The sequence below is a fragment of the Haliotis cracherodii genome, unplaced genomic scaffold (assembly GCF_022045235.1).
Source record: "Haliotis cracherodii isolate W230 unplaced genomic scaffold, xgHalCrac1.p SCAF_3, whole genome shotgun sequence".
NCBI classification, from domain to species: Eukaryota; Metazoa; Mollusca; class Gastropoda; order Lepetellida; family Haliotidae; genus Haliotis; species Haliotis cracherodii.
The window spans coordinates 65,356,361-65,383,713 of record NW_027266286.1 but is presented as its reverse complement, the minus strand read 5'-3'; the positions used below and the strand labels follow the sequence as shown (position 1 = coordinate 65,383,713).

The following is a 27,353-nucleotide window of genomic DNA, read 5'->3' as shown; positions in this document are numbered from 1 at the left end:
CCATTAAGTCGCCACTTACAACCAGCTGTTGCTTGACCCTTTCTAACCCGGATTCAGTGGGTGTCTTTGACTTTCTTTTTGTTAAAGAATATGTTATGGGCTGTACAAACACGTTTGTGTGATGTAAGTGAAGACATTGTTCATAAAGCACTGCAGAATTTAAGTACACAAAGTTTGACCAATTATAAATCCCAAATTCCCAAGTGGGATCAGTTTAGTTACACCATGAGGTTGAAAAGCTGACATTAAAGTAAAATATCTGTGTGAGTGAGTGAGTGAGTGAGTGAGTGAATGAGTGTGTGAGTGCGTGCGTGCGTGAGTAAGTATGTGAGTGAATGAGTGAGTGAGTGAGTGAGATGGGTTTATTGCTGCTTGAACAGCATTCAAGTTACATCACAGTGTGTCAGCTTGATGTTGGAGAAAAGCCTGAAGAGATGCAGGTCTCAGACTTCCTTGAAACCCACAAGCACTGGTATGGTGCTGACAAACCTAGAAACATAATCGGGGGGGGTGGGGAACTGGAATTCAAACAAACACTCATAAATTTCTAGAGTGCTCAAAGAACGCAAATCTGCACAGCAAACTGTGAGGAACTAAATGTGTCATGACCCAATAGACAATGCTAGGGCAAACTGCAGAACCAGCCAGGAACCATGTTGCCTTTGGCTAATTTATGTTGCCTGTTTTTCCTTCACCACATGTTGATAAACAAAGAAACAAATGCACAACTGACACATGCTTTATTCAAAAACGACTGTTTACAATGCTTGTCAAGCACCTGTTTTATTCAACAAGAATTTAGAGTGACCACATTGTATGACAGGACAACTTCTCACTAGATGCAACGACCTTCAGACTCAGTACAATTACAGGGCTCTTCCTACCAAGAATAGCTGCCATCATATCATTTTCCTGCTGTCAGTTTTTTGAATAGCCACCATTGATTGTAAACACTTAAAAACACAAGCAGACCTATTTCTTGATATTTCCTCAACCATCTACTTGTGCATGGAGCACTAATGCGGCCGGCCATCATTCCACACATTCCTGGAACCTCTCCACTGGGCTGTGCTCCACGAAGTGATACAACTGTCATTAATCTTGTTCTTTACACTTGTACATCTTGTTCATACACTTGCTTCAGTCTTTGTTTTTTTTTAACATCCAACAAACCACAGAAAATATATCCTGTACTCCAGGACTTTTAGCTCCTAAATGAATCCTTTGCAGGATTTAAAAAAGAATGGAACCCTCTCTTGTAGCAGTCATTAACTTATATATTTCACACTGGACAATGATGATCACTAACTATTATAACCTCCACATCAACATACTATGGCCATAACGCATCCATGATGTAGCGGAGGGAGGATCTGTTTGAAGGTGAAAATTTGATGGATTAATCCTGAGCTGTGTCATACCACAAGACATTAAAAGGTGGTATTTGTTGTTACCCTGGCACTCAAGGTTAAGGGGCTAAAACAAGGAGGTCAGCATACTGTGTCTGAGTTGGGTATCCATGTGGTTTGGTAGCTCAGTGTTCTAGCCCTTCGCATTCGCAATAGTCCAGACCAGTACAAGAAGCCACACATACACACATACATACATGCACATCACATATAAGTGCAATAATCTTGAACGTGACCTTAAACCCCATTTCGTCTCACATACTTTGGTCATGAACTCCGAACATCCTATAAACATATGATGGCCAACAACTCCTGTACTTTCATATCAACTTACAATGGTAATAAATCTGCTACTTTCACATACAATGGACAATTACCTCCCACACTTGAAATAAATTTTTGGAAGTTATTAAACCCTATATTTTAATCGGGAGTTCAAAATGCATATCTTTTTCAAGAAAATACAATGAAATGAGTGTGACAACTCATACAATTCATATTTTGCAAAGTAAAACACATGGAAAATTCATTCAAAAGTTTTTTCATAAAATTCTATGAACAAAAACACATTAACAAATCTGTACATGTCATCTACACAATGGAATCAGCATTAATCAGTGGGGTAGCCGAGTGGTTAAAGTGTTCCTGATGATGAAGGCTCGGGTTTGATTCTCAACATGGTACAATGTGTGAAGCCCATTTTTGGTTTACCGTGCTGTGATAGTGCTGGATTATTGCTAAATGCAGCGTAAAACCACACTTACTTCTAATGTTTCTGTGTCTCCACCAGTGTCATTCATTAATCAGATTGACTGCCACAGCTTCATGAAGAGGTGGGAGCGTCATAGATTAGAAATTTTAGCATTGCTATATCAACTCATATGTATCAAAATACATCAATTAAAAATATTCTGTATGTGTATGGATAAAAATTACCTATGTAAACCAGTAACATAAGGATAAATATGAAGTAGGCAGAGTCATTAAATATTCAAAATTGAATTTTCTGCCTGCTCACTGTCCATCTTAAGCATGGTTATCGTAACAAATAAACATTTCACTGGCAGTGAATTATTTACTTAATATCAATATTCATAAAGTTGTATGGGTACAGCATTGACAGAAAAATTACTGATACATCAATATTGCGATAAACAATTGACATCCTTTGGAAGAGGGTCAGCAATGGTCAGATGAATCACTTCTGTGTCTCATATTGCCCGGGGGGCACGGGTGTCCAGGTCGCCTATGGCGCCGCGATTTGCTGTCCCTTGGGTAGGCCAGAAACCTATGACAGTGGGTTCAAATCCCGATTTGCCCCAATTATGTTTCTAGGTTTGTCCACCATACCCGTGCTCATGGGTTTCACGGAAGTGGTAAACATCTGAGACCTTTATCACGTTGGGCTTTCCTCCCACATTAAGTTGACATGCCGTGATATAACTGGAATAATGTTAAGAGCGGCGTTAAACCCAACTCACTCACTCACTCATAATGTCCGCTGCTTAATGAAGAGGTCTCACACTGTCCATGCTTCATGAAGAGATCTCACACTGTCAATGCTTCATGGAGAGATCTATCACTGTCCATGCGTCAGGCAGAGGTCAGCCCTGGTCAGTTGAACCACTTCTGTCTCACACTGTCCCCTGCTGCAGTCATCTTCTTCTTGTAGGACTGGACGAGCCGGTCGAAGTTGTCACTGCCGGGCCCTTTATTACCCTTCCTCGACTTCTTCTTCTTCTTCTTTGCTGGTTCCTGGGGAAATAAGTGTAAAGAGTCAAGGTAATTATATCTTATTTTGATGTTAGGGTATGGAGGACCATTGTTTATAGTTTGAAAAATGTCAAGAAAAAAATCACAACTTTTCCTATAACAAGCATTATTTCACAACATCACAACAAATGTAAGCTCATATGTAAAACATGAGCTGAGGATGAGGATGGATACACGCAGAATAAAATGTGACCTTTTAGGAAAAATGAAAAGAATGGTGCTGGGGTATGAGTTGTGAGGACAGTGGTATTGCAAGAGTTAAAAACTAGATAGATTTGTTAGATAATGTTTATTGCAACCTGGGTTATAAAGTGGTGACAAAAAAGATCGGTGGTCATACTCGGTGGCTTGGTCGATGCATGTCACTGTATTGCAACTGTGTAGATCGATGCTCATGTTCAATCACTGGATTGTCTGGTCCAGGCTTGATCGTTTACAGAACACCGTCATACAGCGGAAATATTGCTGAGTGTGGCATTAAACAACAAACAAACAAACAAACAAACAAACAAAGCCCTTACGGGTATACATTACCACCTTTGGTATACTACTGCAATTGAGGAATAATTATTGCAATAGATCCTGGGATGCTGTGACAAATGTACCCCAATACCTCAAGCATCCCATAGTGCCAGGCAGTATCTGACAGGACGGACCAAACAGGTTGCTGGTGATGGGTCCCGTCAGAGACCATAAAACAAAGGTCTCATATCAACTACTGCAACATTTTCAGATTGGACCATCATCAAGCTCTTCAAACAGGGTACATTGTTGGGAAACAACTGATTCGCATAATGGGTCAGACAAACCAGTTGTGAACATCCTGAGCCATGCTCCCCCACCATCACGTCACACACAATCAGACCGCCTCCATGGTCTAGTGGTAGAGCATCCGCCCGGACAGCGGTAGGTCCGGGGTTCGATACCCGGCCGTGTCATACCAAAAGACATTAAAAGATGGTACTTGTTGTTACCCTGTCTGGCGCTCGGCGTTAAGGGGCTAAAACAAGGACTGGTCGGCTCGGAGTCAGTATACTGTGTCTTAGTGGGGTATTCATGTTAAACTGAGGAATGGTATCTCAATGAGCTAGCACTATAAATTGGCATCAGTCCGAATAGTACAAGCAGCCACACAAACACACACACGTACAAGCACGTCGCTATATAAGTGCAATAATCTTGGACGCGATGTTAAACCCCATTTCACCTCACCTCACACACAATCAGGTTTTGTCCGTGATCACCACATCCAGGGTGCTACTGGGACAGAGTCTGATGATGAACCCCCACATGTTGGAACCAGATGCCCTTACACCCATGTTTTAATCCCAGAGAGGACTGAACCATGAAGTCTATCAAAGCAGCCAATCCCCAGCAGTTCATGCTTGACTTCCACCCTCCATCTGCATGTGTTTTAATGTCAATACGAACACCTTGGAAACAAGGTCCAGGTGGGAAAATCTTCACACCTCCTGGAGGAGGAGGGAGCAGGGATGAGAAGGATGGAGAAGGAGTGGGGAGGGGAGAAAAGGAGGGAAGAGGGGTGAGGAGGGAGAAGGAAGGAAGAAGAGAAAGAAGGGAGAAGAAGGGAGGAGAGGACAGGTGGGAGAAGGAAGGATGAGGGGAAGAAGGAGGAAGGATGAAGGGAAAGAAGAAGGGAGGAGGGGAGAGGAGGTAATAGTAGGGAGAAGGAAGGATGAAGGAAGGATAAGGAAAGAGTGATGAGGAGGGAGAAGGAAGGATGAGGGGAAAGAAGGAGAGAGAAGGATGAAGAAGGAGGGATAAGGAAAGACGGATGAGGAGGGAAAAGGAAGGATGAGGGGAAAGAAGGAGAGAGAAGGAAGGGGGAGAGGAGGCAGAAGGGAGAAGGGAGGAGGGAAGAAGGGATGGAGGGAGAAGAAGGGAGGGATGGAGGGAGAAGGGACAAGGGGAGAGGAGAATGATGGAGAAGGAGGGAGGAGGTGAGAGGGGAGTGGAGGGGAGAGGAGGGAGAAGGAAGGAGGAAGGGAGAGGAGGTTGGAGGAGGGAGAGTAGGAGAGAGGAGGGAGGAGACAGAAGGGAGTAGGGAAGAGAGAAGGGGGAGAAAGAGAGAGAATGAAGAAGAAGGAGAGGGAGAAGAAGGAGAAAAGAGAAGAATGGAGGAGGGAAGAAAAGTATGGAGGATGGAGTAGGGGAGATAAGGATGGAGGAGGGATAAGAAGGATTGAAGGATGGAGGTAGGGAGAATGATGGAGCAGGGGGAGAAGGAGGGAAGAGGGGTGAGAAGGATTGAGAAGGATGGAGGAAGGGGGAGAAGGATGGAGGAAGGGGGATAAGGATTGAGGAAGGGAGAGAAGGATGGAGGGGGAGAAGGAGGGGGAGAAGGATGGAGGAGAAGGACTGAGGAGGGGAGAAGGATGGAGGAGGGGAGAAGGATTGAGGAGGGAGAAGGACTGAGGAGGGGAGAAGGATGGAGGATGGAGGAGAAGGATTGAGAAGGATGGAGGAGGGGGAGAAGGATTGAGAAGGATGGAGGAGGGAGAAGGATTGAGAAGGACTGAGGAGGGGAGAAGGATGGAGGAGGGAGGAGAAGGATTGAGAAGGATGGAGGAGGGGAGAGAAGGATGGAGGATGGAGGATGGGAGAGTAGGAGGGAGAAGGAGGGAGGAAGGGAGTGTGTTCCAGCAAGTCCGGGGGCTGCTGCTACTTGCTATCTTATCAAGCTGACACTGGCTGCGCCATAACCTTGAACTACATGAGGATTATTGCTCTGGCACTGAAAACACATTTCAAGTGCAGCAACTTGTTGAAGCAAATATAGGTTATAGACATGAGACCCATCTGGTGGCCAAACCACAAACTCTCTGACTGTTTCCAAACACTTGCATGAAAACAGACTTGGGGAAACATCTAGAAGTAGCAACATATACAAGTATCCATTATGTACAAGCAATGAAAACCAGTAGCCAGAGTGTCATGTAAAGAGTAAACTAATAGTAAGTATTTGGTAACTGAACGAACCAATAGCCGGCATTGAGTAACACTAATAAACTAATAGAAATAATAGTAACAATATTAACTAGTAGCCAGGATATAATAACAACAGAAACCAATAGCAAGAATATAATAATAACACAATCCAGTAGCCAGTATATAGTAACAACATAAACCAATAGCCAGTCAACAGTAACAACATAACCCAGTAGTCAGAATATAGTAACATAAACCAGTAGCCAGGTTATCATAACAACATAAACTAAAAGCCAGTACACAGTAGCAACATACACCAGTAGCTAGGATATAATAACAACATAAACCAGTAGTCAGTATACAGTAGCAACATACACCAGTAGCCAGGATATAATAACAACATAAACCAGTAGTCAGTATACAGTAGCAACATACACCAGTAGCCAGGATATAATAACAACATAAACCAGTAGCCAGTACACAGTAACAACATAACCCAAGAGCCCGGATATACTAACAACATAAACCAGTAGCCAGTCAACAGTAACAACATAAATCAGTAGCCATGATATACAAACAACATAAATCTGTAGCCAGTAACCAAAAGCAACATAAACCAGTAGCCAGGATATAATCACATAAACCAGTAGCCAGTATACAGTAGCAACATAAACTAGTAGCCAGTATACAGTAGCAGCATAAACCAGTAGCCAGTATACAAAAGCAACATAAACCAGTTGCCAGTATACAGTAGCAACATATACTAGTAGCCAGTATACAGTAGCAACATAAACCAGTAGCCAGCATAACTAGCAACATAAACTAGTAGCCAGTACACAGTAGCAACATAAACCAGTAGCGAGCATAATAGCAACATGAATTAGTAGCCAGTATACTGTAGCAACATTAACAAGTAGCCAGTATACAGTAATAACATAAACTAGTAGCCAGTATACAGTAGCAAGATAGACCAATAGCCAGTATACAGAAGCAACATAAACCCGTAGCCAGTATCAACATAAACCAGTATCCAGTATACAGTAGCAACATAAACCAGTAGCCAGTATACAGTAGCAACATAAACTAGTAGCCAGGATATAATAACAACATAAACCAGTAGTCAGTATATTGTAGCAACATAAACCAGTAGCCAGTATCAACATAAACCAGGAACCAGTATATTGTAGCAACATAAACCAGTAGCCAGTATACAGTAGCAACATAAACTAGTAGCCAGGATATAATGACAACATAAACTAGTAGCCAGGATATAATAACAACATAAACTAGTAGCCAGGATATAATAACAACATAAACCAGTAGTCAGTATATTGTAGCAACATAAACTAGTAGCCAGGATATGATAACAAGATAAACCAGTAGCCAGTATACAGTAGCAACATAATCTAGTAGTCAGTATACGGTAGCAACATAGACCAATAGCCAGTATACAGAAGCAACATACAGCAGTAGCCAGTATCAACATAAACCAGTAGCCAGTATACAGTAGCAACATAAACCAGTAGCCAGTATACAGTAGCAACATAAACTAGTAGCCAGGATATAATAACAACATAAACCAGTAGTCAGTAGCCAGTAGCAACATAAACCAGTAGCCAGTATATTGTAGCAACATAAACCAGTAGCTAGTATGAACATAAACCAGTAGCCAGTGTACATTAGCAACATAAACCAGTAGCCAGCAACCACTAGCAACATAAACTAGTAGCCAGTATACAGTAGCAACATAAACTAGTAGCCAGGATATAATGACAACATAAACCAGTAGCCAGGATATAATAACAACATAAACCAGTAGCCAGGATATAATAACAACATAAACCAGTAGTCAGTATACAGTAGTAGTGAGTGAGTGAGTTTGGTTTTACGCCGCTTTTAGCAATATTCCAGCAATATCACGGCGGGGGACACCAGAAATGGGCTTCACACATTGTACCCATGTCGGGAATCGAACCCGGGTCTTCAGCGTGACGAGCGAACGCTTTAACCACTAGGCTACCCGACCGCCCCGTATACAGTAGTAACATAAACTAGTAGCCAGTATACAGTAGCAACATAAACTAGTAGCCAGGATATAATGACAACATAAACCAGTAGCCAGTATATAGTAACAACATAAACCAGTAGCCAGTATACACTAGCAACATAAACTAGTATCCAGTATACAGTAGCAACATAAACTAGTAGCCAGGATATAATGACAACATAAACCAGTAGCCAGGATATAATAACAACATAAACCAGTAGCCAGGATATAAGAACAACATAAACCAGTAGTCAGTATACAGTAGCAACATAAACTAGTAGCCAGGATATAATAACAAGATAAACCAGTAGCCAGTATACAGTAGCAACATAAACTAGTAGCCAGTATACAGTAGCAACATAAACCAGTAGCCAGTATACAGTAGCAACATAAACCAGTAGCCAGTATACAGTAGTTACATAAACCAGTAGCCAGCATACAGTAGTACATAAACCAGTAGCCAGTACACGGTAGTACAAAAACCATAGCCAGTATATAGTAGCACAAAAACCAGTAGCCAGTATACAGTGGCATCATAAACCAGTAGCCAGTATACAATAGCAACATAAACCAGTAGCCAGTTAGTTCCACCAAGTTAGCTACACCAAGTGTTACCATCAGGCTACACTAAGCCAAGAGCTATGTACAAGTGGTACCAGCAGGCTCCAGTAGGCCAAGATAAAGGTATCAGGTTGGACCAGGTTAGCTACGGCAGGGATGATTCACACCAAGGTGTTTATCAGTGCTGGACACATGTAGCATCCAGTCACACCTCAGTGAGATGATGGCTGTCTTCCTCAACATGTGCCAAGTGATAAAACATCACAATTACCTTCCTCCCTCCAACATCTCCCGGATCAACTGCATCACAGACAAAACACATCCAACTGTCCCCAGGTAAACAGCTCATTATCACCCCTATTTCTCAGCAGTCAAATCCATTACCAAACTGCTGCTGTGATAAACATCCTATCAAGGTTCATCACAAGGAAATCTACATCTCAGATTACTCTGCCATCACAAAGGGGGGGGCACGGGTGGCCAAGTCGTCTAAGGTGCCGCGTTTCGCAGTGCAGAGTGCGTCGTTTGTGCACGCCAGAAACCTATGATTGTGGGTTCGAATCCCTGTTCGCTCCAATTATATTTCTAGGTTTGTCAGCACCATACCTGTGATCGTGGATTTCACCGAAATGGTAAGCGTCTGAGACCTGCATCACTTTGGGCTTTCCTCCCACATTAAGCTGACACGCTGTGACATAACTGGGATATTGTTAAAAGGGGCGTTAAACCCAACTCACTCACTCACTCACTCACTAGGCTTGGTCTCTGCAAGCTAAACATTGAGAGTGAACATTATCACCTGCGCAACCCACGTCTCACACACCCACCAGGAGATTTCACATTTTCTTCACCAAAAACATCACTCGTACAGCTTGGATAATGGTAAAATTCTTACTGTGTCACTTCCAATTTGTTCCGACTTTTATGGCTTTCTAGGTTTTAATTACATAAGCTGTCAGATTATAAAACCTCGTATATTTGGCCAGGGGCAAGTGACGACATTGCAGTCATGCTTTAAATGTTTTTCGTTTGCCAATTAATCAACTTTCATGAACATATGCAACATATTACATGAAATCTTTGAACAAAACCTAAAACTACATAATTATCTGTTCCTGATACTTGTTTGGTAATGAGAATAATGCCTGACGCACCCATTTGTTGCATAGTAACCTTTAAGTGTGGCAGTGAGTGAGCGAGTATTGATTTATGCCGCTTGTAATATTCCAGCAATATCACGGCGGGCGACACCAGAAACAGGCTTCACACATTGTACCCATGTCGGGAATCAAACCCAGGTCTTCGGTGGGACGAGCGAACGCTTTAACCACTAGGCTACTCGACCACCTGAGTCGGGCAGAGAGGTGGCCCCATGGTTAAAGTGTTTGATCATCCTGCAGAAGGCCTGGGTTTGATTCCTTACACAGAAATATTGCATAAAGCGGCATAAAGCCCAGCTGAGACACTCCCACATCTGATACTAAATAATAATTGGAATGGCAGGAGGGTTTACAGATATCAGAACTGTTATCTGAAAATGTTCCAAGGACGTTGATTTGGTGTTTATCCCCTAACACACACAACACCCCCCCCCCACAAGTTTTAGACTTTGTGAAACCCACATGTTTGTTTGTTAGTTAACGCTGCACTCAGCAATATGCCAGCTATATGATGTCTGTTTGTTAATAATTGTGTCTGGGCTAGACAATCCAGTGATTGACATCATGAGCATTGATCCACACAATTGGGATACAATGACATGCATCAACCAAGTCAGCAAGCCTGACCACAGATCCAGTCAGTCGGCTCGTACAACAAGCATTGTCAACTTTTACAGCAAGCATGGGTTGCTGAAGATCTTTTCTAGCCCGGATCTCCACCAGTTCCCACAGTAATGACAAACCTAAATCAGAGCAAATCTTGGATTCAAAGCCACACTTGTAGTTTTCTGGCATTATAAGGGATGTAACTTTGCACAGCGAACTACGACACTTTAGACGACTGGCCCACCCGCGAGCACCAGGTCGTTAGATAAAGGATGTGTTCATGAATCATTAGTTGCTGTGAGCAAACCCATTTGTATCACTTGCATCACCGCGGATGAGGTACAGCAAGCAGAGGGAGGAGGCCAATATTTACCATGAGTTTGTCCCCAAACCAGCAGTTAACTAAATAAATGTTACAGCTTCTTCACTACCTTGATGAGAGAACTAAAACAGTCACAAATTGGCTACAGGCTTATTTGTCCAACGTCTAAAAACTGTTAAACAAGTCATACAGTCTGGGAAAAATATAATTAACAAAATTGGCATTCTCTATTTTACTGAACCCAAATTCCCATTTTCTCCACTGAATTTTTTTCTGACCCCCCCTCCCCACCCTCTGTCTACACTCACTTCTTTACTGATCCACAAACGGTCTACACTCAATTCTTTACTGACCCCCCACATTGTCTACACTCAATTCTTTACTGACCCCCCCACATTGTCTACACTCAATTCTTTACTGATCCCCCACATTGTCTACACTCAATTCTTTACTGACCCCCCCACATTGTCTACACTCAATTCTTTACTGCCCCCCCACATTGACTACACTCAAATCTTTACTGCCCCCCCCTATTGCCTACACTCAATTCTTTATTGACACCCACATTGTCTACACTCAATTCTTAACTGACCCCCCACATTGTCTACACTCAAATCTTTACTGACCCCCCACATTGTCTACACACAATTCTTTATTGACACCCACATTGTCTACACACAATTCTTTACTGACCCCTATATTGTCTACACTCAATTCTTTACTGACCCCCATATTGTCTACACTCAATTCTTTACTGACCCCAACATTGTCAACACACAATTCTTTACTGACCCCCCACATTGTCTACACTCAATTCTTTACTGACCCCCATATTGTCTACACTCAATTCTTTACTGACCCCCCACATTGTCTACACACAATTCTGTACTGACCCCCACATTGTCTACACTCAATTCTTTACTGACCCCCCACATTGTCTACACTCAATTCTTTACTGACCCCCCACATTGTCTACACTCAATTCTTTACTGACCCCAACATTGTCAACACACAATTCTTTACTGACCCCCACATTGTCTACACTCAATTCTTTACTGACCCCCCATATTGTCTACACTCAAATATTTACTGGCCTCAACATTGTCAACACACAAATCTTTACTGACCCCCCACATTGCCTACACTCAATTCTTTACTGACCCCCCACATTGTCTACACACAATTCTTTACTGACCCCCCATATTGTCTACACTCAATTCTTTACTGACCCCCCCACATTGTCTACACTCAATTCTTTACTGACCCCCCACATTGTCTACACTCAATTCTTTACTGACCCCGACATTGTCAACACACAATTCTTTACTGACCCCCACATTGTCTACACACAATTCTTTACTGACCCCCACATTGTCTACACACAATTCTTTACTGACCCCCACATTGTCTACACTCAATTCTTTACTGACCCCCACATTGTCTACACTCAATTCTTTACTGACCCCCATATTGTCTACACTCAATTCCTTAGTGACCCCCCACACTGTCTACACTCAATTCTTTACTGACCCCCATATTGTCTACACACAATTCTGTACTGACCCCCACATTGTCTACACACAATTCTTTACTGACCCCCACATTGTCTACACTCAATTCTTTACTGACCCCCATATTGTCTACACACAATTCTGTACTGACCCCCACATTGTCTACACTCAATTCTTTACTGACCCCCATATTGTCTACACACAAATCTTTACTGACCCCCCACATTGTCTACACTCAATTCTTTACTGACCCCCCACATTGTCTACACACAAATCTTTACTGACCCCCACATTGTCTACACTCAATTCCTTAGTGACCCCCCACATTGTCTACACACAATTCTGTACTGACCCCCACATTGTCTACACTCAATTCTGTACTGACCCCCACATTGTCTACACACAATTCTTTACTGACCCCCACATTGTCTACACTCAATTCCTTAGTGACCCCCCACATTGTCTACACACAATTCTGTACTGACCCCCACATTGTCTACACTCAATTCTGTACTGACCCCCACATTGTCTACACACAATTCTTTACTGACCCCCACATTGTCTACACTCAATTCCTTAGTGACCCCCCACATTGTCTACACTCAATTCTTTACTGACCCCCCACATTGTCTACACACAATTCTTTACTGACCCCCATATTGTCTACACACAATTCTTTACTGACCCCCCACATTGTCTACACTCAATTCTTTACTGACCCCCCCACATTGTCTACACACAATTCTTTACTGACCCCCCACATTGTCTACACTCAATTCTTTACTGACCCCCACATTGTCTACACTCAATTCTTTACTGACCCCCCACATTGTCTACACACAATTCTTTACTGACCCCCCACATTGTCTACACTCAATTCTTTACTGACCCCCCACATTGTCTACACTCAATTCTTTACTGACCCCCATATTGTCTACACTCAATTCTTTACTGACCCCCCACATTGTCTACACTCAATTCTTTACTGACCCCCCACATTGTCTACACTCAATTCTTTACTGACCCCCCACATTGTCTACACTCAATTCTTTACTGACCCCCCACATTGTCTTAATTGAGTTGTTCACCATACAACACACTACATGGAACCATCAGCATACGTTGCAGCCTTTCCCAGAGAAATCAAATCGTTTCATCTTCTTTAGTTCATTAGCTGTTGACAACCTTGAAACCACTCTGAATAGATCATAAGAGAATATTAATATCACTCTCCCTGAGCACAGCCAGGTCCTTATTAAAGTTTAGTCTGCTACCCAAGGAATAGTCTGCTTTAAACCCTACCTTCACACACTCTACACTCTCATAACCTTCAAGATCAACCTGGAAGCAGGTCACATCACAGCAGGCGCCAATAACTCATCTCCACTCCTCTGATGTTACGAGTAATTTCAATATGCCCAACCAATTTGACAATCTGATTTTAGAATCCTGAATGTTTTTTAGCATTGTGTGATCATAAGCAGTGACTCAAGGTGCACATCAAAGGTGAAGGTCACAATGACCCAGAATTCTGCCGTGCTCACAGATACTTGAAACACAAGACGCTAGTGCACGGGTTTGATGTGATAAGTCAAGAAGGAAACAGATTGGCATACTGTCTTTCTACTCAGGGGGGCTTATAAACTTGGTTCATCTTCTTGGGGATAGGTTATCAAATAAATATTGCCTGTTTACGGGAATACTGCCAGACCTCCACAGAAGGTGTGATGATCATATTGTAGATCACGTGACAAATGGGCCATAAATTGATTTTATGATTACTGAAGAATTTTTTTAAAAACTGTTTTTGTTTGTTTATTAAACACCATTCTGGGTAATATTCCAGCTATATGATGGGTGCCTGTAACTAATCAAATCTGGACCAGATGTTCGTTATTAGGAGCAGTTATTATTGATGCCATCAAGTACTGTATATGACCATAGATAAGCTGAATTTTGAGGACCAGAAAAAAGATTCTGTAGAAAGGGGTGGGCTTATGTATGGGTTACACTTTCATCAAACTCTTTTTCTGTTGGTAAGAAAACTACATGGTACAGCTTCAGCTGAATAAACAAGGCTATCAAAAACTTTGTAAATGAAAATTTGAAATTTGCGATTAAACATCACTAGACATGATTATTTACCATTTCGATTGTATTTCTTGTTATGCCAGGCATTGTTTTATATGCAGGGATAAAGACTGCCTCCTCCCTACTACCTGACTACGGAGCCTGGTAAGACAAAAAGATGGTACTTGTTGTTCCCCTGTCTGGTGCTCAGCATCAAGGGGCTAAAACAAGGACTGGTTGGCTCGGAGTCAGTATACTGTGTCTGAGTGGGGTATTCATGTTAAACTACACCATGTATCTCAGTGGACTAGCACACGCAGCCATACACACACGTGCATGCACGTCGCCAAATGACTGCAATAATCTTGGACGCGAGGTTAAACCCAATTTCATCTCACCTTATAATGGAGGAAGAGTTATACAAAACCAAATCTGTTTACCTCAGCATCACAAGATACTCAACCAGCCGAAGTCTGTCTGGACTTTCTAAATGTTCCTGGAACTATAGCAGACACTGAGAGCTTTAAAATATAATTGGCAGATTACCTAACTGAAACATGATCCAATCCTGACCCAATCTTGCTGTGTTTTTGCCACTTGACAAAATGCATTTCACCATCGGCAACATGCAGTTACTGGGAACAATTTTTCACAGCATTTTAGATTTCTCATGGCATGTCAACATGTGGGAAAACAGGCCAACCTGGCCCAGCCACAGAAACCCAGGAGCATTGGTATGGTCACGGACCTATATAACCGGTTATACAAGTCCGTGGCATGGTGCAGGCCAATCATAAACGGACATAAAACAAGGAATCAAAACCCATGTCCTGCGAATTCCTGGAGTGAGTGAGTGAGTGAGCATGCATGATTTTATGTCACTTTGAGCAATATTCCAGAATTATCATTGCACCAGAAATAGGCTTCACTCACACATTGTACCCATGTGGGGAATTGAACCCAGGCCTTCAGCGCAACGAGCAGATGCTTTAACCACTGGACTACCCCACTGCCCCTTGAATTCCTGGAACACTGCAGTATACGGCAGCCCCTCATTCCCTACCGTCCAACAGTTAGCCCAAACTTGAGGCTTCATGAGTACCCAATGGAACACTATAGGACTCTTAGGGCTAATATTAGCATATTACGGGAGCATCCATTTGATTTGTGATGAAGGGGTAGAGGATTATGTTTTAACAATCTATTTTTTTTCAAGCTGTCTCCAACAAACTATTTATTTGCTGAGAACCATCAAACAATCTATTCATTTTCACAATGAGCACAATAAGTTTGCTGTTTGGGTATTTTCTACAAAAAAGACTTTATTTTTTTCACCACTGCCAACAAACTATTCATTTTGGGCATATTTCTGTACAAACCATTCACTTAAAAAATCATCCCACCCACCCTCATGAGAAATCAAATGGATGCTCCCCATGCGCAATTCGGACATTTCAAGGTATCTTTTCAATACTCTAAATAAAGTCGGTAGTGTTATCTGCAGTTTCTTACATTTGATATCCACAGTAAACATTACACAAGTCAAGGTTATTTCACAGGCCAGATTACATTTAGAACATGAGAGATATGCATGTATATTTGCAAAGGCACTGTGAACAACTGCAGCTGCCATTAATGACTTTTCACAGCAGAGCTCCCACTGATTGGATGAGCTACTAATTAAGCCAGACTTGTTTTTTTCACTGGTTTAGATTCCAGCAACCCCCCCCCCCCCCCAAAAAAAAAAAGTAAGGTGAAAAAATACAATCAGAATAGCATGTTTTCGTCCTTCTACCTGGAAATCAACTTGTTCAATCAACAGTTTACCATTAAAAATTTATGTATTCAACAATTGTACAACAGGTTATCAGCAAGACAATAACAATATTGTTTGTTTGTTTGTTTGTAGTTTAACGTCACACTTAGCAATATTCCAGCTATATGACAGTAATCTGTAAATAATCAAGCATGAACCTGACAATCCAGTGACTGACATCATGAGCATCAATCTACACATCTGGGAAATGATGACATGCATCAACCAAGTCAGCAAGTTTGACCACCTGATCCAATTAGTCTCCTCTTACGACAAGCCTGGGTTGCTGAAAGACCAATCCTAACCCGGATCTTCACAAGTGAAAATACTCATAGGTTACAATAGGTAACAAAAGCAGCTAAAGCACACTTAAAACCCTCAGATAACTGTTTGAAGAACGATAACAATCATCTTTACTTTCATTTTTATTCTATTTTTCCTGAATACCAACTAGGAGTTTTCCCACAAAAACCTGAAACCAAGAATGGCTTGGTCCATCAGAGGAGGAAAACTGAGTAGACTCCTGATCCTGTTCTTATTCCCACAGTTTATATACTAGTACAAATGAACAGGCCACATATTCTAGGCACCTTTATCTCGGTATTGTATCTTGTTTAGTTCATCACAGCCAGGCTAAAAAGCAGAACTATATTGATGGCTATTTTTGAGTTATTGATGTTCCTTCATTTCACTAAAAGCTGGCTTCAATTTAAATTCTAGTTCACACATATCAACACTTTCTCCCCATATGGGACAGTATGGTTTTACGCCACTTTTAGCAATATTCCTGTAATATCACGGTGGGGGGACACCAGAAATGGGCTTCACACATTGTACCCATGTCCGGAATCGAACCCGTATCTTCGGCGTGACGAGCGAACGCTTTAACCACTGGGCTACCCGACCGCCCCTATGGGACAGGAATGGTCCAGCCATCTGCAGTGGTGCAATTTGCTGTGCAGAGTTGGGATTCTTGAATCCTTTGATCGTTAGTTCGAAGCCGAGATTTGCCCTGATGATAGCTGGGTTTGATAGCACCACACTATAAAGTGATAAACATCTGCTACATTATGCTGAAATTAACAGAATTATTCCTCAAAGCAATGTTAACTCATTCACACAGTTTCCAGAACATAAACCTTAATTCTGTGTAACTAAATGTTGCACATCTACTTTACACGTTTGAAACTGTTATTCAAGAAATCTGTGATGACCATTCTAATAAAAATAGTTGGATGTTATAAATTTATGGAGGTGATTTTTTTGTCTGTTAGCATAGTAACCTGTGGAACTTCATGTACATGTGCCACTTCAGCTTGCCAAATATCCGTTAGTGTATGTTAGTGGATGTATCTCTGTCCAGGCAACTAACTAGCTCTGTCAGGACGATCATCTGGAACGTCCTGATACAGATCCTGCTTGTAGACGCAATTATTATAACGACATAACACTAAGATGTGATTTGTTCTGTTTTGCACTTGGCAAACTTGTCAACATAGTTCTACATTCATGTCTGCAAGAAAGGGGAGGGTGAGTTGGGTTTAACGCCGCTTTTAACAGTATTCCAGTTATATCATGGCATGTCAGCTTAATGTGGGAGGAAAGCCAGAAGTGATGCAGGTCTGACGTTTACCACTTCGGTGAAACCCTCGAGCACGGGTATGGTGCTGACACACCTAGAAACATAATCGGGGCGAATTGGGATTCGAACCCACAATCATAGGTTTTTGGCGTGCCCAAGGGACGCAACTCTGCACAGGGAATTGGTGAGCCTTAGACGACTGGGCCACCCGTGCCCCCGCAAGAAAGGGAAGGGAATAAAGGAGAAGGGTCATACTGTCCTGAAAAGTCAACAGTCTGTCATCAGCACGAAGTGTGGAGATGACATCCACAGGTAAAAGTGAAACTTTGTCAGTAGAGACTTTGATAGTCCAGGATCGAACCACCACCCTTCCACTCTCTGGGCAGGTGCTCTATCCACTAGACCACGGCGTGACCCCTGATGGGATGTCCTCAGATCTTTGGTTGGCGGTAGCAAGAACTAAGATCTGATTTAATGAGATTGGTACAAAAAGAATTCTTGATTCATAACTCTAGCAGAACATGTGCTTAAATATTTGTTAGAAAATACAAAATGGCCTTCCAGCAGACATGTGGAAAACAATATTACCCCTGAAGGGGTCGTTGTCGGCACAGGTACTACAGATATGTACCAGGTTTGTCTCAGTATACAGAAATGTACCCTTGCTTAAATCAGAACAACATTGACAATGCTCCCTTCAGCAATGCTTACACCATGAACAGACTAAGGAATCTCCGGAAAGGTAATTCACAATATCAGGACCTTGCTTACTTTCAGCTGCAAACAAAACACTTTCTGAGCAACATGTTGACAATGTCTGGCATTTTGTGTTCTAGTCGGAGTCCATGTTACATCATATTCCAAGCTCCAAGTGTTTGTGGAAATAGCCACAGGGGAATATCTAGAGGAAACCAAGAACAGCAAATGGTATTTATCAGTCATCGGAACGTGTAACAAGACCCTCCCTAGAAAGGTCGATGACCTGTAACACAGGGCAGTTACTGAAAACTATGGTTGTTGGCTGCAGTCAAAATATTTCTGGCAGTTTGAGAGGTGATGAGAGACACAATCAGCCACATGGATGTCTGACAGAACACACACCTCCTGTTTGGACAGGGGGAGATAGAGGCAGAGCTGGTTTGGGAACACTGGTGCTGTGTGGCACCCTGTGTGTGTGCAGATGTACCCAGGGGTGTGGACAAGGGTGTGTGTGTGTGTGTGTGTGTGTGTGTGTGTGTGTGTGTGTGTGTGTGTGTGTGTGTGTGTGTGTGTGTGTGTGTGAGAGAGAGAGAGAGAGAGAGAGAGAGAGAGAGAGAGAGAGAGAGAGAGAGACAGAGAGAGAGACAGAGAGACAGAGAGAGAGAGTGTGTGTGAGGGTGTGAGAGAGATTGATTGTGTGTGAGAGAGAGAGATAGACTATGGGTGTGTGTGTGTGTGTGATTGTGTGTGTGTGTGTGTGTGTGAGAGAGAGAGAGAGATAGACTATGAGTGTGTGTGTGTGTGTGAGGGTGTGAGAGAGATTGATTGTGTGTGTGAGAGAGAGAGATAGACTATGTGTGTGTGTGTGTGTGTGTGTGTGATGGTTGAGTGAGGTGGTTGATAGGTGAAGCTGTCTACCTCCTCCGGTACCCACACACCTGAGAGCACCTGCCAACAAGTGTCTCCCTTGGCACAGAAACAATCAGGACACAGAAAGCAGGGGAACCCAGATGAGGTAGCTGATAATGAGTGACTTCAATTTCCTTTCACAACAATCCTTGAGGCCTGTCTGTTACAGCAGTCACCTGCCCATCTCGTACCTGCTTCTCCCTCCTCACCACACACTCATCCCACAACACACTGATTGCTTCAAGACGCAACCCTTCATAATGGACTCCAGTTTAGATTCCCCCCCCAAAAGGTGAACATGGTATACAGCTGGTTAAACAAATAAAGTAGAGACAATTTATGGATAAATAACTAGTTAACAGATAAAAATACACGTAACATTTTTCATTTTCTGTTAAAATATTGCTACAGGTATCCTGAAATGTACTGATCTCCTGACACAACTGTTTACTGACTAGTTTCCAAACTCAAGTGTGAAGAAGGTTGGTTGGTTGGTTGTTTAACCGCACTCAGCAATATTCCAGTTATATGACGGCGGTCTGAAAATAATCGAGTCTGGACCAGACAGTCCAGTGATTGACATCATGAGCATCGATCCACGCAACTAAGATCGATGACATGCATCAACCAAGTCAGAGAGCCTGACCACCCGATCCCGTTAGTCGCCTCTTACGACAAGCATAGTCACCTTTTACGGCAAGCATGGGTTGCTAAAGACCTATTCTACCCAAGATCTTCAAGAAGTTATTATTATGGAACAGCTTTATTAAATATCGATGAAAAGAATCTATTTCTCTATTTTCCATTGTTTGAGATGACCACATGGATCAGACTAGTGGTCCGACTTATCGACTTTGGCCCCGTTTCACAAAGTGATCTTAGCACTAAGGTGATCATAACTCTCACACTTTAACATAGGCTTACAATCATCATAGCGCTAAAATCGCTTTGCGGGGACAGGGCCTTGGATGATTGTGTTTCAAAATACCATAAAGGTCAATATATCAATCACTGGATTGTTCAATCCAGATATGACTATTTAGAGGCCGCTGTCAAATAGCTGGAATATTTCTGAGATCAGTGTAAGTCTTTACCCCCTGAAATCTACGACTTGTGTGTGGAACAAGGCCCTCCACAGACTGAAAGTGTTGCAATACTAGACCAAATACTGCCGATCTTAAAAGCAATACAGTTAGGTTTTCTTGTGTTGACTAATGGTCCTGTCTTGTACCCAAATAAAACTGTCTGTACATGAGTGATGGCCTCTCACCCATCACCTGTGCCTAGATCAGAGCAGAGGTGTAGTGTTACAGCCAGTCCAGCTGTAACCAATTCCACCGTTGACGCCACATTGTTACAGCACACACAAACAGGTGCCCCATTCCGCCTGACCTTCAACACAGCGGTGCCAACAATCTCATTCCATGCAACACAGGAACCTGGTTGCAGATGCTGGATGCATTAAGTTAAGGGGTCGTATGTTTCCAAAAAGCTAAGTTAAATCAACAATCCCACCAACATCCGCCGAAACTCAAGAACACTGACATGGTTGAAACTGCACTGGAATGACGCTAACTGCTGTTGCTAATTCTTGCTGTCAGAAATGTTTTCAAAATATCTCCATATTTTCAGGAATCTTGTGTAAAAGCAGGGTTTTAAACGATGCAGAAATGTGCATCTAGTACTCACAAGTATCGAATTGATGCAGAACACAATTATTGCATCCCAAGGGATCACGATAATAATGAATGTACCAAATTCTTGACAAGTAGGTCCTGAATTAAAGTATCCAATCTTACACTACATCATGTCATTACATTAAAGGACGCTTAAACTTCCTGTAAGGACCCTTAAAATTAATTATTAGTATATGATATTGGGGTCCCCAGTACCCCTAGTTTTGTAGGTCAAGGTCATACCTGTACTAGCATTCTTCATATAGTTTGAATAAATCTGAATATTTTCAGAATATTTGCCACAGTGGTGAATAGGGTATAGTCTTGTGTATGATCAAGCTAATACACACTTAAGTATAACGCTCATGCCATTCTGGGTAGAGGTTTAAGGACAAATGCCCGGTTGTGTAGAACGTACACTGTGCAGTCAAACACTATATATGTCTTACTTGTGGTGAAAGTTTGGCTGAGCAAACAGGAGATTACAAACACAAAACTGGTATTTTTAGTTAGGTCAATGATTTTTGTTGCGTGATTGTGTGTTTAATGGAAACAAATTGTGAAAAAAAGGGTGCCAAAATGATGGTTGACGGACTATAGTGTATTGATCTGTATAGAAAGTTTGACTAGATTGGGCTGTATGGCAAGTCTATCTAGAAATATTCAACAGTTCTGGAGTTCTGCTCCGGAAACATATATTACCCTTACTTTCAGTAAAGTCGGGGGCATGGGTGGCCCAGCCGTCTAAGGTGCTGCGATTCTCTGTGCAGAGTTGCGTCCCTTGGACACGCCGGAAACCTATGATTGTGGGTTCAAATCCTGGGTCACCCCAATTATGTTTCTAGGTTTGTCAGCACCATACCCATGCTCGTGGGTTTCGCCTAAGTGGTAAACGTCTGAGACCTGCATCACTTCGGGCTTTCCTCCCACATTAAGCTGACACGCCGTGATATAACTGGAATACTGTTAAAAGCGGCGTAAAACCAAACTCACTCACTCATTCAGTAAAGTCCAACGTGTCATGAAAACATAAAAAAACTCCAAAAGAAATAAAATAAAAACCCAAATCAGCAAAAGGCACCAGTTCACCACTAGACTGATCTGTACAGCAAGTTACAACAAGATACATTCAACAGTCTTGGAGTTTTGTCCAGACACGGAAAGCAGATGGAGGACAGGCAGAAATATGATTATTGGAAGCACCCATAGAATGCTAGATAATCCCAGCAACACAGTTGCTATGCTGACATCACCAGGTATTGTTTTGCCTCTAAATTCTGAAGGTAGGTCAATTATGGAAAACATATGGTCAAAATTTAACAATTTTAAACTGGTTCCTAGCTAATATGAACATATGAAATACTTTCAACATTCAATCACATAGTTCATATAATTCCAAGAATATTTACAAATTTTATGTTCACTTTAGAATGTTTGAAAATGTACGTGTAACACCATCAGTAAATGCAACTAGTCTTTAGCTCATTTTGGTTTTAGATTTAGCTAGATTTTAGTCGACAACAACTAGTCCTTCTAGGACTAACAGAAGAGTGGCCGTGTCTACCCCTGAAATGTTATTATTTTTAAAAATGTGTATTTTTCTATCAGGAAAATATGTGCGAAATATTAGTTCATTTTTCCTTTGTTTAATGAAACTTTGTGCTAGAAATTCCGTAGTTTCAAGGTTAACCCCGCTCAGGTCTCTGGCTGCAGTAAAACAATTCAACAAGGACAAGTGTCCTCAACAAAACAAGCATGAAATACTCATATCCCACACCAATATAACATGTCCGGTTGTGTGCAATGCTTTAGCTCCTGTGAACTATGTTCACTGACCTTTTTGTAAATGGCCTAATTGCAGGACTAAAAACAGTTACTACTGGTGTTGTTTTGCCATGTGCAGTATTATGAAAGAATATGTAACTGAATTTGTAATGAGTAAGGATGAGACATATGGACGAACAACTTCTTTATTACAAGATGGTTTCGGTGTTGTTCTAACACTGTTATCAAGCAAGTGAAGTACAGAGTATGGTTGACAAGAATATATACAGGATAGGAGGCAGTGTTTATACAGTTGAGTAGGTTTAAGATCAGTTACATTGTTGTATTTGTAATGAGTTGTGTTTCTGCATGAAGTTAGTCAGTGAATGCAACAACCGTGCCCATGGCACTTTTGGAGGAACATACACACAAGCAATGCAGAACTTACCAACAAGAAAGGAAATATATTCAATACTGCGAGATGACATTATGTGCCAAGTTTGGTGAAGAAATATTGTACATTATTCAAGATCTGCTCCGGAAACGAGGACTACCGTCATTTTCAGTCTAAGTCAAAGTCGTTGCCATGGAAACTAAAAAAATAATTATTTTTTTAAATCCCAAACTATCAAAAGGCACCAGTTCACCACAAGACCTATCTATGTGCCAAGTTTGGTGAAGAAATATGGTACGGTTTTCAAGATCTGCTCCGGAAAGGAAATGTGACGGATGGACAGAAAGATGGATGGACGGCACCCATTCCTATATCCCCCTTCCACTTCGTCGCGGGGGATAATAAGTATGTCACTTATGTGTTGATGTAGCTAAAGGGATATTTTTTAATCCATATTTATTCCACACAAAAAATCAAATTAACAAGGCAACAGATGTTGTTTTCAATATTCCTGCTATTCAGCTGTTTATTAGTTCTACACACAAAATTCACCACTTCAAGGCTAGTTGTAAGGTTGTATTTATTCAACAGTTGTTGAGGGGGAGTAGGGGGCGGGCAGTCCAAAGCACCAGGTGCTGAGATCGTATCACGCTAGTGACCAGGTTATGATATTTGCATTTTGTTTTCATTCATTTGCAGTTGTATTGGATAGAATCATTCTTGTTCCTCTACGTTTTCGTTGGGAAGTTCTTCGATGCGAGACAGATATTGTTTTCACAAGCGTTTGTAGGCCTTTGAAGCCGTGTATATGTTACAGTCAATGTGTAAAATGTGATTCACTCAGGCAATTTATTAAATGTCTAAATATTTCAGTAATTTACAAATTTATAACTGAATATTTAGGCATTTAATAAATTGAAAATTTTACACATAAAATAAGCAATGCTCAGGTGAAATATTTACTTTGTGTTGCAAGTTAACATTGTGCAAACAAAAATCTCACAAGAGCAAGCAAGTGACTTATCAAAACTTCGTCACCTTTACCATAACTACCCACACGGATACCTACATTTCCTTATTATTTCCAAGACAAAACTGTATTTCATGTTGTTGATAGTGTAAGTTACACTCTCAACAAAAGCGACAAGTGCGCTTATGAATGGCGCAGCACAGGTCGCGAACTAGTCTAGATTTCTGCTATATCATCCAGGTACTCACGGGGGAAAAACAATAACAAAGGCAACAAACAGTCCCGGGGAATTGCTGTAGATCCATGCCCCTTAATGTGGGTGGAAAGCCCGAAGTGATGCAGGTCTCAGACGTTTACCACTGCGATGAATCCCACGAGCACGGGTATGGTGCTGACAAACCTAGAAACATAATCGGGGCGAACCAGGATTGGAACTAACAATCATAGGTTTCTGGCGTGCCCAAGGGACGCAACTCTGCACAGCGAATTGCGGCGCCTCCGATAACTGTGCATCTGTGCCCCAGACTGCCAAGGAGCAAGTAATGATGGTTCTTGGAGAGAAAAGAGTTTTATCGCTTGTCTAGTTTGTTGGGGCAGTATACCATAGCTTGCTTTCAATTTGTGGGTCAGTGCTTAGTATAACACCTGCCCACTCTGGCAGTCCTGTTATTACACATATAGACAACCTATTCATGAAGCTGTCGTATCGCTAAGATTGGCGTAAAGGAGGTGTAGCCAAACAACTCTTGCCTCAGTCTATTCTCAAAGCTGTCAGTGATACGTTATCCTAGGTTTACCACAAAACTTAAGGCAGGGTCGGACTTGTCTTAGGAGTTTACAACAGGAACAATGGCAACCAAAAGACATCTTGTTGAAGAAAACACTTCGACAGTATGGGTCTGCTGTATCATTTCTGACCACAAAACTTTGTTTTTTCCACTTGCACTTTCAAAACCTGAACAACAGATCCTAGCAAACCTTGCTGAAACATTGTATTTATCAACAATGACTCATGCCTAACTGCAAGTCAATAACAGATGACAGCTTAAAGGGGGACTGATCTAACGCCATTCCCCGGACTGGTTGTTGCCTTCGTTATTGTTTTTTCCCCCGTGAGTACCGCAACGCAACTGAGCGTGACCAGAGACTGGGCTACCGTCTGCAAGGACAGCTAAATAAACTTGGAGGCTGGAGGCAATATTTTTTTACGCATTTTTGCATAAACACTGATTGGTTAACTGTGATCTATAAAGATTCGACAAAGGGCGCATGTTAAATAATTTCTTCAGCCTAAACAAACAGACAAAAAGAACGGCGGTGCTCATCGGAAGTCGTCATTTGGAAATACCCAAGATGGTTATAGTTTAATACTAAAAAAAGTATCCATGCAGTGAAAGCATTTTCGGATTTCGGATTGTGTAATACGATTACTACTCGCTTGCTGTCATACACGTTTTCTCGTATAACCCTACACTTGTGTATTTGTCGTCATTCACTTGATGCTCAGTTAATGAATTTATTACAGGTACAATTAGTGGTAGCACCACTTACATTACCTGCCAAAGGATCTCATTTGGCATTTATTGTGTCTGGGGTAATTATTCAATCTAAATCCAGGTTTGAAGTGAGGTTATGTAATATGCACGTGGCAGCCCAGCAAGAGATGAATGATCAGTTGATTTACTTTTTTTTGTAAATCAACGGATCGTTCCTAGTCATCAAAGGATTAACAGAAAATACGTTGATTGATTAATAACTGTTATCTTGCACAATGGATATGTCAAAAGTGAGTGTTTACATGTCTAGGTTTACTAAAACAAAGGGAATACACTCATATCATGGCGTGAAGTGCCGATGTAAAAACAACATACAATTTGTTCAAAGGGTTAACTGATAATACGTTGATTGGTTGCTCATTGTTACCAAACTCAATGGATTTTCTCAGCCGACCCTTGAGACTTGACACCCGAAACGATATATATCTTTTAGAATATTTGATAGTTACAGAGACACGTGACATCGAATAAGTTATTTTGTATAGCTGCAGACGAGTGGGATATTATTCCTTTGTGTGGATATTCACGGATACATTCCTCGAATAAAGAAGCTGCCTATTTATACACATAAATTTGGTAAGTTGTAATTATGGTATTTGCATTTTGTTTTCCTTCATTTGAACCGATTCGTTCTTGTTTTTCTACGTCTTGGTTGGGAAATTCTTCAATGCGCGATAGACATTGTTTTCACAGGTCATTTCCTTTGTAAGCGTGTATAGATTACTATCAATTTGTAAAATGTGATTCTCTCAGGCAATTTTTAAAATGTGTAAATATTTCAGTCATTTTGACTAAAAAATCTGTCCAGATTGATTAAGACGATCAAAAGGGCCTACAAACATCACAACAGATTATTATGTAGGATTAGAAGCCAAACAACATAGAAATGTACTTTTCAACGTAACATTTTCAGTCTCTTGGTGATGACATTAAACATCAAAATGTTTGGAATTTGTTATCATAATAATACAGATGGAAATGTTTTTCAGTCACTTTGTAAAATAACTGAATATTTAGACGTTTAATAAATATGTTACACATTTTGACATTAAAAAAATATACACACTATAAAAAAAGCAATGCTCAGGTGAAATATTTACTTTGTGTTGCAAGTCAAAATAGTGTAAACGAAAATCGTAAAATTACCAAGCAAGTGACATATCAAAACTTCGTCACCATTACCGATGCTACCCACAAAGATGCCTACATTTCCTTATTATCTCGAAAAGTATTTCATTTTGTTGATCAATGTGACCATACGCTCTTATTACTACCGGTATCCATAAAAGTGACTAATGCGCTTACGAATGGCGCAACAGAGGTCGCAAGCTAGTCTAGATTTCTGCTCTACATCCGGGTACTCACTGGGAAAAAACAATAACAAAGGCAAAAACCAGTGCCGGGGAATTGCGTTAGATCAGTGCCCCTTTAACAATCATTCCAAATAAAATGTTTTGTAAAAATAAGATTTTGGTATATTTCAGTCAAAAAACTAGCAGCGTATGTGCATGCTATCGCAATGACCGTGACTTTTTCTTGTGAATGGCAGTTAATTCATATGGAGAGTGAGCATGGTTTC

At 41.4% G+C, this 27,353-nt stretch overlaps 1 protein-coding gene across 1 annotated transcript in view; it reads right to left on the bottom strand.

Annotated features, from left to right (window-relative positions):
- Positions 1–738: 738 nt before the first annotated feature.
- LOC139474697 (RNA-binding protein 28-like) overlaps positions 739–27,353 on the bottom strand; it is a 53,537-nt gene continuing 26,922 nt past the window's right edge. Inside the window, exon 21 of the mRNA XM_071257797.1 lies at positions 739–3,164. Within this exon, the coding sequence (XP_071113898.1) occupies positions 3,024–3,164 (141 nt within the window). The 3' untranslated portion in view covers positions 739–3,023. The remainder of the gene's footprint in view (positions 3,165–27,353) is intronic.